Source organism: Puma concolor, chromosome D1 (genome assembly GCF_028749965.1).
Source record: "Puma concolor isolate L17-30 chromosome D1, mPumCon1.1.hap2, whole genome shotgun sequence".
In the NCBI taxonomy this organism is placed as follows: domain Eukaryota; kingdom Metazoa; phylum Chordata; class Mammalia; order Carnivora; family Felidae; genus Puma; species Puma concolor.
In genome coordinates this window covers 38,987,767-39,001,045 of record NC_141676.1, presented here as the reverse complement: position 1 = coordinate 39,001,045, position 13,279 = coordinate 38,987,767, and the positions used below count along the sequence as shown (strand labels likewise).

Genomic DNA, 13,279 nt, shown 5'->3' with positions numbered 1-13,279 from the left:
TCTGGATGTTTGGTTTTATGTATCAGACTAGCCATCTGGATGATTTTTTTTTTAATTTTTTTAACGTTTATTTATTTTTGAGACAGAGACAGAGCATGAACGGTGGAGGGTCAGAGAGAGGGAGACACAGAATCCGAAACAGGCTCCAGGCTCTGAGCTGTCAGCACAGAGCCTGACGTGGGACTTGAACTCACGGACCGCGAGATCATGACCTGAGCCGAAGTCGGCCGCTTAACCGACTGAGCCACCCAGGCGCCCCAGGATGATTTTATTCTTAGGTTTTTTTCTGCATTTTAACTGTTTTTTTTTGCAGGGGGGAAGAGATTAAGGAGGTAGAAATGGAAAAAAAGGGTTAAAGTAACAGAATTTTGCTCCTGGAGACACCTAATAGACTTACATTGTGTAAAGTTGGAGCAGAGTTTCTCAGTCTCAACACTGTTGACATTTTGGGCCAGATAATTCTTTGTTATGCAGGGCCAACCTATACATTACAAGACGTTTAGCAACATCACTGTCCTCTACCCACCAAATGTCATTACCGCACTGACCCTACCTGCCATCTGTGACAACCAGACATGTTTGAGAGGGTCTTTGATACGTACCATGTTCTGAAAGAAATGAGGAATAAACCAAAAAGCAAACATAGAGGTGATATCACCTTTGTTACTGACAGCTGGGTTGAAGAAGATGAGTTTAAGTCGGTAAGACAAGTTAGTTTGCTAAGAATGAACACAGAAGAAGGCTGACTTACCAACCAGGTTCCAGGGAGGAAGGCATCATCTGGGAGGTAAGGAAAATTGATTCCATCTGAATGAAGGCAGCTCATTCCCAAGAAAGAAGTGGGGGTGGCCATGGAGTTTTGGTAAGCATGAATAGGTTTTAAATATTTCCTCCCCATTTGGAGTTTTAGGTGCACATAATCAACTTAATTATAATCTTGGCTCATAATACCATGTAATCATTGGTCCTTGGTAGTCAGCTATTATTTATTGAGGTATCTTGATGGTTATTTTTAAAGGCTGTAATTCACATCTAGTAACTATCCAAAACAAAGCTAGAAATGTAACAATTACATACTTCTAATGGTGCTTCCAGCCTTGTTTCCTGCTTCTCCCACCTGAGAATCATCACCCTGATACATATTCTCCCCAAATTTACCAACAGAATTTAATTCCTCTGCCTGCACAGGTCAGAAATGAGCTCGAGGAAAATGCTTCCTCAAGGAAACCAGTAGGAAAGAAAAGAGTTTCCTTTTATCAGATGGTGCTGAATGAAACTTGTATGTTTCCTTATATTTTGTCAGCATACTGAGTATCCCTGGAAACTAAATATATGCCCAGAAAACTTTCTGAGGATCCTGCAAAGTGTTTGGACCTTGAATGGTTATTACTTTTTTGTTAGTGTAAAACCAGCGTTGTCACATTGAACACATGATGATACTGGGCATCTGCAAACCTATATTCTCATTTTGTTCCCTACATGTCCAAGTTTTGTTTCACATGCTGAGACTTTTTGAATATAAAACAAGTAGTCTTTCTGTGGATTAATGCTCCCTCAATTTTGAGTTTTCTGGTTTTCTTGCACAATGAAGAGAGTCCCTTCAAAAACAGAATAATACCGGGGCGCCTGGGTGGCGCAGTTGGTTAAGCGTCCGACTTCAGCCAGGTCACGATCTCTCAGTCCGTGAGTTCGAGCCCCGCGTCGGGCTCTGGGCTGATGGCTCAGAGCCTGGAGCCTGTTTCCGATTCTGTGTCTCCCTCTCTCTCTGCCCCTCCCCCGTTCATGCTCTGTCTCTCTCTGTCCCAAAAATAAATAAACATTGAAAAGAAAAAAGAAAAAAAAAAAAAAAACAGAATAATACCATTTCAGAGTTGGTCCAGGGCAACATCTCCCCCAGGGTATGACATTAATAACAAATGGCATTGTAATGGCAGAATCAGGTTTTTAATTTCATTGTATATTTGTAATCTATTCAAGTCATGCTTCGAATTAGTGGTTGACAAAAGAGCAACATACCCACGATGCCTGAGTTTTCCTGAGTTTGCAAAGTAGCTATGATTCCAAGTTTCACTGTAAACCATGTGATAGAACTAAACTCATCAAGTCAAGGAAGGAATGACCATGAGCCTTCATTAAAGAATAAGCTGCATGGCATAGGGATCTTTTCTGTGTAATCCTTGGCACATCTAGAACAAAAACCGGTGCATGATAGTAGTGTTCTTTGGGAAAACAGAATCCTAGTGATAAATAACAACAGTCACCTCCAGGTCCTGAGCACACTATACCTGTAGTGCCCTATGCTGGGTGGTTTGCACTGGCAGTTCAATGTAACCTGCACAGTGTAGGTGTTTTTGTCATTATTGTTTGTTTTGTTCTCTGAGGTCCAGAGAAGTGAAATAATTTGCTGTAGGTGACATAGCTATTAAATGCAGAACAAGGGTTTGAGTCATGTGGTTCTCCTATCCTGTCTTCCCAGAAACTGGAAAGAGATGTAGTGCTGACTTGGCTTTTTGTTTTGGTTATACCATCCACTAAGTAATGCTGTGCAAAATTATAGGTCCTCTGAGCATCAGAATCTTTGTTTTTGAAATGTTGGGCTGATAGTTGATCAAGAAGAACCAGATATAAATAATCTATCCACAACCTTTAGTTTAGGATGCCAGTGTCTTTTGATGTCTTGTATTCAAAGAAATACTTTGCATTGATCTTGATTTCCGGTAGTTCAAGTTTTGGATGACATGTTCCTTCTTTATTTGCTTTTCTGTTTTGTTTTTTTTTTTTAATTACTTTGTCATACTCTCTGAGGTTTGAGTAGGTAATGACTTTCTGTTCCAGATAAAGTCCATCAAAAAGTACTGTGTGCCTAGATTTCGTAAATTGTGACTAGGCTCAGACACAAATGGAGATTAGATAAGATGAACATGAACAGCTCCCTACCTCCCTTCTTTGGTGCCATACGTGCAATTTGGACATATTTATTTTTTCTTTCAATTTATAGACCATTTACTTAGCCCTTATGGAACTATCCAAAAAAGAACAAAGCTGCCCATGTGAATACCAGATTGCAGATTAACCTGCACTGTAACATATAAAGAAAAGGCAAGGCCTGTAGCCAAAGAAGTCTGCTTGAATCTTTGCTCTCTTGCTTTGCTACCTGAGTGGCCTTAGACAGGGTACTTTGTTTTTGAGCCCTGCTTTTACCTTTTTTGTGAAAGAAACAGTAACACCTATCTGTCATTTACATGATAAAGGTCACTACTACCATTATTAGAAACTAAATCAAGCATAAACAACAAGGGATGCCTTTAACCCATCTTGGGGAAGCCCTACCCCTTGTCAAATGGGCTTATATTGTCTGGGTATTAGGCAATTTGTTCCCACTCCGTGCTTCACCGTCATGACAATATTGGCATCAATCAATTTTATTTAACAAAATAGTTATTTAACACTATGTGCCACACACTGTTTAAAGGCCCTTACAAACACTAATTCATTTCGTCCTCACAGCACCCTATTTATTATGACATCTGCATTCTTAGAACATTACAAACATTATGCTTGCCACAAAACCTCGATCATTTCTTCGTAAGAGTTGAGTAAGTCAGGAGCACGCACGCATCTTATTAGGAATCTGTTTAAGTGTGTGTGCGCATGCGCATACAGCTCTGGCCCAAGTGCTGTTTGTTTCACTAAAGAAACCCAAGCTGAGCTTCTTGCTTCCTAATTCCTGTCGTCTTTTGGGGTCACTTGAAACTGCTCCTTACCAGCTTTCCATCTGCCATTTCAGCCTGCAACAACACTTTATTTTTTGTTACTAGCTCTGGTGCAGAGCTATATGTTAAATATCCTACTTGAAATGTCAGTCACCAGAGGCCAAATGTGTGATTTTGCAAGAGATTTTGTATACGTTTGTATGCATATGTTTATATACATATTGGTTTGTGATGAACATACCAAGGCTGATGTGGTCCAAATGTGTTTTGCATAGTCTTAGGGTACTAAGATGCTAGAAAATGGGAAATCGTATTTGAATAGCAAGGTACACGCTGTCTGTCCTCTGACAGATGTAAAGGAGCTCACGATTAATTACTAAGCTACAGAATGTTAAATTATCCAGGGGATGTTAAATGATGTGGAAAATGGTAATATTGTGAGAAGTTCTATGTATTTGAACTAGTGTTCAACTCTCCAGAGGTTTTTATGTAGCTTTTTAAAAGTTAAACCCATATTATTTGGGTGATGATGGCAAAATATAACGATGACATTTTTCCAGTGTGGCATATTTCTAGCAGCAATTAAAAGCATTTGCTCACCTAGGTCTCTTGTGAATGAAAGAAACTCAGTGGTAACAAGTTGCAATCATCTTCATTAATGACAAATTTTGCGGTTTTGGTACACTATATTATGGGTTATGCTGAAGGGTTTGATCATAAATTATCCAGCATGGAAGTATTGAGGAATTGTTAGAAAAAGAGTTTTCTTGTCAGAATAATCTGCAGAATATAGGTCAGTTCATTCAGCAACTACCGTGTGCTCAGGTTCTAAAACTACGGTACAGTGGGGAGCAAGAACAATCCAGTTACTTGTCCTGATGGGTCTTACAGGCCAGTGGATGAACTAGAAGGTGGTAACTAATTATACATAAGTGAACAATTATAGGTGGTACTGCTAAGGAGAGGTTCATGGAGCTACACAGCTAGTGGGTAATATGGGAAACCAACCTGGTCTCTGAAGGTTAACAGGGCAGCACTGAGTTGGGGTTTGGTTTATCAGAAGACTTAACAAAGAATACATCCTTTGAAACAGCATTTGCACATTGAAGCATTTCTCCTAAAGGAATAATTTGAGGTGTATTGAGCATTTTAGCTATAAGGACAAGGTAATGTTTTACTATGGAATTGTTGGAAACATCTTAAATATCCAACAGTAAGCACTTAGTTAAATTTATGTCATCAAAAATTATATAGACTATTCCAAATCTTTTAAAGTAATATACAAATGTTTTTATTATAATAAAAGATGTTTTAAAAATAGTTACAAAGAGTAGTTTCAAAATCGTATTTAAAATGCCTTTGCGTTTGGGGCACCTGGGTGGCTCAGTCAGTTGAACATCCGACTTCAGCTCAGGTCACGGTCTCGTGGTTTGTGGGTTTGAGCCCTGCGTCGGGTTCTGTGCTGATAGCTCGGAGCCTGGAGCTTACTTCAGATTCTGTGTCTCCTCCTCTCTCTGCCCCTCCCATGCTCATGCTCTATCTCTCACTGTCTCTCAATAATAAATAAATGTTTAAAAAAATAAAATAAAATAAAATGCCTTTGCCTTTGACCCTACCCTATCCTTTCTAGTTTCCTATTTGATTTAAAATTTATCAATAATCAGAATAATAGCAATAGTAATAGTTGCTCATACTAACTACCCCTTAGCACATGCCAGCCCTGTGCTAAATACTTAATATCCATTATTTCAATTGATTTCATATAAACCAGTGAAATAGGTATTATGTTTATTTCTTTTTGTATACAGAAACTTTTAAATATGTCAACACATAAGTATTCTTTCTGCAACGAAGAAAGAATTGTTTCTGTGTTCATGCTGTTCACCATGAGTTTCCTTATTGCCATCTTATCTAAGAGAAATCTCTTACTATTATTATTATTTATTTATTTATTTATTTTTTTGTGACAGCTTTCTGCCAAGAGGGCTGCAGGTACGGTGGAACATGTGTGTCTCCAAACAAATGCGTCTGTCCTTCTGGATTCACAGGAAGCCACTGTGAGAAAGGTAACCTTGCCTGTTTTGTTATTTTGGGAGGATAGGGAGTGGAGACAGAGAGAGAATCTTTCATAGAGAATGAAACTCTTTCTCTAAGTATGGTACTGTGGGTTAACTTGGTACATTATGTTTTGATGGCAGGTGTTCCTCTTCCAAAGAGGGTACATTTTGATTACAGAGTATTAGGGATCCTCCCTTTGAAAATAGGGCTTCATTTGCCCGCTCTCCAGCGTGTCTAATTTAGCAAGGTCGAGTCTTTTCTCTGCTATAGTTTGCTGTGTGCATTTTTAGTGCTAATTGGAGATAAAGCCTGATGAACTGACCTGCCCAACTTATCATCTATTGGGTAGCATAACATGCAACTATTGGAGTTGTAACAATCTGCTGCATCAACAGAATCTAGATTAGAACCACATGCTCTTTGCGTAAAAGCACATTAAATAACTCTAGCAGCAGGTTTATTGGTGTGCTTGGAATTTTATTCTAATATTGGTTTATAATGAACATTATCGTTCATGGACCTGATAATATAAGCCGATTAGTATTGGTAAGATTCCATTATGTGCATCTTTCTATTGGCAATAAATGTAATGTTTACACTTGGTGCTATCTGGTGAAATCCAGCTCTCTTACTAATTGAAGACGTCCTCCTACCTTTGTGTGAGTGAAAAGTGCCATTCGATGTCAGTGTGCCAGTGTGTGCAGTCAGTGCAGGCAAGGGGTTTATGCCACGTAAGGATGAACATTTCAGTGTATTTGCCCATGAGTTTTGTTAGGGTCAAACCACTGTATTGTGTTTTTCTGAGAAGGGAGTGTCACACTTGACACTTACCATAGAATAGCATAGAAAAATGGAAACAAGATGTTGTCATCATTATTCCTCTTAGTTGATGAGTTTGAGGGTGTCTTCCTGTAATGCCAAAGATCAAAGCAAAGCTCCTTTCCTTCATGTTTAAAGTTTTCATATTTTTAATGAGCCCAAACTGTCCAACAGACTACATTGTACTACCTATATATTTATAAGGCAGCCTGAGTCTTTATAAAAATATTTCAAAATTTACATAAATTATTCAACAAGAAAGTCAATGACATGCACACCATCGTTTCCATATTTTGTGATATTATCCACAAATCAAGTCACATTTATTAAATAATATTAATTGGCTTATCCTTAAGAAGAATGTGTCAAGAAGCCAAGTTCTACTTCTGAGCAGCGTATGAGAACATTACCCCACGGAGCTGAAATATTCTTGCCAAAAGCAAAGACACCAAATGGTAACTTAGCACACATGTCTTTACTGTAGTACATTTGATTTTGATTACGTTTTCTAAAATTAAAAAAAAAAAAAAATCTGAAGGTTTCCCATTTTTTCCTCTAGAACTGCTGTGTTTCCCTAAAAGGAGTATCCAGGGATTAATGGGGACAGAATGGTGATGGTGATGATGTTGATAATGATGGATACCACTCCTACCAATAGACCATTTATCATGTACCAGTTATGTGTCAGGCCTTTAAAATGAGTGCTTTAATATTAACACATAAAAGAGACTGATGTCCCTGCTCCCATTTTACAGATGGTAAACTAAAGCTTTATCCAGGTTGGCAACTTCTCTAGCCACTTCTGCAGTGCTACAGAGCCACTATTAGAACTGAGAATAAAATATAAGTTGCATTGCACAAAGCCTGTGGTACAAACCCTTGTGTGTGTTTCTCAAGGATAATAAATACATGGACTTCCTGTTAAAATCCAGACTCCTGGGCTACCACCCCAGACCTGGTGAATCAGGACGTCTGGGCGAGGGCCCACAAATCTGTACTTTCACCAGGCACTTCAGGTTGCTGTTATAAACTAATTGTTAAATTGTTATTGAGATATTTAGCCAGAACATCTGTAAAGTTCTTACTCTTTTTACCTTTTAAAGAATTAGGGGAGAGCATTTATCTTAGACCAATGCCCGAGTCAATGGCCGCTCATGAAAAATTAACTGTCGTTTCTGATGACTTGTTGATTTGACCTCTGGCCTTTTCTCTGCTTGATAAAGGGTTAACTGAATCAGTGCTTATGTTCCGGTCCATAATGTGGAGCAGGAAAAATAGAGATGAAGGAGAAAAGACCAGGGGAAAAACGAAACAAGGACAGGCAGGACATGGGTTCCTACATAAATGTTACGGTTGTTAAATTTGAGATTGACAATTGCATTTTCATGAATCTTTGCAGTTATTATAAGGTTAAAAAAATAAAACAAGGTTCTCCACGTGTGCTGCTATCTGCCATCAGTAGCAAAGCCATTCCATTAAATGCTGGCCAGTATTCTTTTTTTTTTTTTTTTTTTTAATGTTTACTTCTTTTTGAGAGAGAGAGAGAGAGAGAGACAGGGTGTGAGCAGGGGCAGGGGAGGGGCATAGAGAGAAGGAGAGACCCAGAACTTAAAGTGGGCTCCAGACTCCATGCTGTCAGCACAGAGCCCAATGTGGGGCTCGAACTCACAAACCGTGATATCATAACCTGAGCCCAAGTCAGATGCTTAGCCAACTAAGCCACCCTGGTGCCCCATAATGCTGGCCAGTATTCTAATTCTGTGAGATTTTTTGTGAGTAGGATCAAGTATACATTTTCCAGTCAGTTGTGTGCAAGGGATCTAGATGAATTTAGGATAAACACTGAAAACCTGTGCCATATCTTATCTGAATTATTTTGTCACATTGATCATTAGCAAGAAGCATTAAGTAATTCTGTTTGAATAGTGATGTTGGATACCTTGAGTCTCAGAGTACAAGGGAAAATGCAAGCGCATTATGAATGTCTCATAGCATGATTAGACTAAATCTTTTATTTGGTTTGTTTCAATTTCAGGGCTAATTAAACGGTCCCATTCGAGCTATATCGAATTCACTTATGTTTCGTCTTAAAAATGTTTCCATTGCCCCCCCCCCCGTTATTGGTTTTATCCATTGTGATATTCAGCCTTTCAGAACATAAGTACATTTAGTTAAATCATTGAAATAATTTGTTAAAAAAATGCCTGTTTAGAATTTAATGAAGTTAAGACTCCCACCTGTGTTTTTTATGTTACCACAAAGATAAACAACCCTGCATTTATCTTCTATTGATGAGATTTTAGTAAATGTAAGCTTTTTATAACCCCACTCAGGATAAGCAAAATTTTATCTTCCTTGGTTTTTGGACAGTATATTATGTTGGTCCTTCTCTATGCCCTTACCTTTGATTTGGTTTCAGCATAAACATTGAGATGTGTAATGAGAGATGAGTGAAGAATCAGAAGTCATTTTGCTACTTTTTTAGGATAGAGCAGCTAGAGAAAGCTTTCTTGTTAACTTAAGGGAGCTAATAGGACATCATGCCAAAGTGACGTAACGTAGCCAAACATAAAACAAAATGAAACAACACAAAGTCCTCCCAGAGACTTTTCAGTGTGAAATCAAGGAGCTGCACTAAATCCAAAAATAGGTAACCTACCAGAAAACAGCAGAACATCATCTTCTGAGAAGTGAATGAGAATAAGCTTTCTACTTGGCATTAAGCAAATGTGCAAGCAAGAACAAGTAGACATTACATATAAGGTATCAAATTATGTCCAGCTAAAGGTTTCATAAACTTGACAGTAGTGACCTTGTGGACCAGATAGTTCTTGGTTGTGGAGGGCTGTCCTGTGCATTGTGGGTTATTTAGCAGCATCACTGGACTCTGTACTCACCAAATACCACTAACTGGGTCATCCCCAGCCAGGACAAGCAGAAATGTCTCTTGACATTGCCAAATATTGCCTGGGAGGCAGAATTAATGCCTACTGACCACACCGGGTTAAGATGTAGCATTTTAAAAAATCTTTACAAAAATTTTATGTATGTATGCACACACACATATGTATTTTAGGTAAATGTATCTCAGTATTAGTTGATAATATAAAACTTATAAGCATTTTTTGGCAGATAAAACATTTTTAGAAGTGCTCAGAGTCACTATAATTAGAAAATTCTTGACCATCCAAGAACCAGAATCTGGCTTATATCCACCATGTGCTCTGTGAGATGCACCTTCTTATTGTCATAGGCACCAGGTTGATGTGGAAGCTCGGTCTACTTTCTCCCACCGACAGAATAAACAGGTGAATGCTCTAACCGCACTCAACAAGTAAGTTACTCTAACCCTTGTGTTCTAAAGGAAGAGAAAACCCTTTATTCTTTCTTTTTCTTTTTACAAAGTGCTTTTAATATGTGTAGTAAGAAGATAATGTCTCATAATATAAAACTTAGACACACACACATCGTAAATGGAATATTCTCTAAAATGATTTCTCTCTGACGATACTAGGCAGTCAGTTTTAGAAAGCGTTTTGACTGGGATATAAATGAAGATGTTCTCGTCTGGTGGTGGTACAGACAAGGCATCTAATTTTACTACATTTTCCTACTTGTATATTTGAATTCTATATACATTCTATACATGAATTCTAAGCTGTATACCCAAGCACTTATAACCAGGATCTTGTGAATCAGACACAGTTGGACAGTACTTATCAAACTATAGGCTAGACCATAGTCTAATGTAAAAAATTATAAAGAAATTATACTGATATCCTAAAATTAGCAGACCTTGACTTTCTCCCACATTGCTTCAGAAATGGGTTCCTTTATTGTAAATATTGTTCAATAAACTCACATAACCATTGAACCTCTCATAATCTGCAAACCTTACCAAAGTATATTAAGTACCTGATCAAGAATATTCAGTTGGGGGGGGGCACCTGGGTGGCTCAGTCGGTTTAGCATCTGATTTCTGCTCAGGTCATGATCTCGTGGTTCATGAGTTTGAGCCCTGTATTGGGTTCTCTGCTGTCAGTGTGGAGTCCGCTTTGGATCCTCTGCCCGTCCTCCCAGCCCCCAACCTTCTCCGCTTGTATGCATGCACACACATGTACTGTCTCTCTCTCAGAAATAAATAAGCATTAAAAAACAAAAAAAAATTTTAAGGATATTCAGGGAAATCAATAAATAGCAAAAAGTTTAACTGTGTTATCCATTCACAATATAATGTCCAATAACTATTTTCTTATTTTGATTATCTGGATTTTCTAATATAATAAATATTATTTGTGTTTATTTTAAACTTTTAAAAATAATTTCCTACTACAAAGAACATAAAAAGTCACATAAAGGACTTCATTTTTCTTAGTTATGGGGGGGAGGGGGGAGTCTTTTAGCTTTTCCTTAAAGGGAAATGACTTTTTCCAGATAATTTGTTCTTTTCCCTGTGCCACAGGGACTTGCAGACATAGAGACAGAGGGTAGCAGTTTGCCCTGAGTATGTTATCTATCCACCAAGTAAAAAGAAACAAAGACTTCTGTAGTCTTCCAAATTTTAAATATTGCTTTGATTTTGAGAGAGCTCTGCTGGCATTCATCTGTATGCATTTTCCCTGCCCACTCTTGTTTCAGGAAAAACTTTTAAGAGCTTTTAAGAAGATGGATAATAGTTCCATTCTGTCAGTGGAAAAGAGAGTATTTTTTTCAGTTTCTTCTCCAGGTATTACGAGACTGTGGGGAAGGCATGTGGAAAGAGAGTGTAAATGTGCCCCTTCGAATTCCTAGCAGTCAGGCGATTTATTTACCGTTTCTCATCAGGAGCTTTCTCTGGTTGTCTGTCACATGGTGCAGGCTTGGTAAATGGCAGCTTCTATTCCTAAAATTGCTGCTGTTGTACAACCAATAGCTGCTTGAGTAAGCAGTGCTTTTGTGGCATCATTTAAAAGGGAAATACAAGGATCTGAGGTTTCTCTGAGTTGAACCACACAGATGCTCTATTAAAATTTCATTAAAGTTAGATGACTGGGAATTAGTTTGAGGAGCTGTTCACTTCTCTGAAGGTTTCCAGAAATAGAGAATAGCAGAGAAGAGGCATTGTAGTGGAGGGAGAGGCGAGCCCAGACCCACCATCACTAAAATCATTCACCTTGAGTACCTTGTTTGGTACCTTCTTCCTGTCCTCAATTCCACCCACTCAACTTTTCTTCTTCTTTCAGCTATGATGGAGAAATTCAGCCTGAGATCTAACATACTTTCCCATGGCTCCAAAATGCTGTTGCCACTTAAGTCTTGGAGCTATTTGGAGCTATGTCAAAACCCTGTCCTTTACCTGCCAGGGTCGCCATTTTGTCTGGTTTCAGGCATAGGGAAAAATTCCTCAAGCCGTTTTTCATTCTCATCTCCTTGATACAGAGCAAGTTTTCAAGTCATATCAGTACAACTTTTGGGAGTGATACCTTTTGTTCACAAATAGGGATATGGACTATAAATTAGGTTAGTAGTATAGAGGGTAGTATAGAGGACTGGAGTAAAGGACAGAGGCCTAAGTTCTGATAATAGATCTGCATCACGAATTAGCCTCTGTGAAGTGAAACTTACATTAGCCCATCTCCCATCTATTGTAAGTCCCCAAAGTTTTTCATTTACTTCTTGTGAGGCAGCTAGTTTCAGCCTTTTGAACATCTATGAGAACACATATGTATGTATTCAGCCAGTCACTAGTGGAGTTGGGGTTCTGACCCATGTATTACTGAATCCAAAGTTCATACACCTTCCAGTAATGTTTCCTCTTTTTAAAAATTTCCTTAATGTTTATTTTTGAGAGAGAGAGGCACAGAGTGCGAGTTGGGGAAGGGGCAGAGAGAGAGGGAGACACAGAATCTGAAGCAGGCTCCAGGCTCTAAGCTGTCAGCACAGAGCCCAACACGGAGCTTGAACCCATGAACCGTGAGATCATGATGTGAGCTGAAGTCAGACGCTTAACCGACTGAGCCACCCAGGTGCCCCTAATCTGTTTCCTCTTGATCACATTACTTGTGTCCAAGGGCAGTTGAACCAAACGAGTTCTATAGGAGGCCAAATAAATTATGTTTTCCTGTGAAGAATGAGCCATAATTTCCTACTTCCTTATGTGCATTGTTTTTACATATTCCTTTCAAAATTTTTGGTGTGCCTAAGGCAGGAAGAGAATAAAGAAAATAGGGATAAAGAGTACAATCTCTGAAGCCACACTAGCTCATTTTAAGTTGGGGTTTCAGAATATAGGATATGATATCAGATATACGTAATGTTTCTAAGCTTGTTTACCACTAAAAAAGGAATATCGCTATCATTTATTTCATAATATTATGGTGAGATTAAATGACATAATCTATTTAAATCACTTGGTAGAGTGCCTGGCATACAATAAGTATCTGTAAATCATATTTATCATTAATTCTGTTCTCAATTTACCAGTAATAAAACTGAGATTCAGAAACAATAGGCTACTTCCCCAAGGACACTTGGGAATTATTATTTTTTTTTTGCCATTGTTTGTTTCCCATTTGTTGGTGTTGAAGATTTCACACCAGGTTCTCACAATATTCTTGATAGCATAGATGACTTTGTACCTAGGCAGACATGAGACCTCATTGAAAAGGCTACCCACAGTTCCATCTACAAATATTTCCTTACACCTTTGT

The 13,279-nt window shown here is 38.4% G+C and overlaps 1 protein-coding gene across 2 annotated transcripts in view; it reads left to right on the top strand.

The window, feature by feature from the left end:
* NELL1 (neural EGFL like 1) overlaps positions 1 to 13,279 on the top strand; it is an 877,378-nt gene that overhangs the window by 636,640 nt on the left and 227,459 nt on the right. For both annotated transcript variants that reach the window (XM_086677814.1, XM_086677813.1), the window contains exon 15: positions 5,684 to 5,779. In XM_086677814.1, the coding sequence (XP_086533940.1) occupies positions 5,684 to 5,779 (96 nt within the window). The remainder of the gene's footprint in view (positions 1 to 5,683; positions 5,780 to 13,279) is intronic.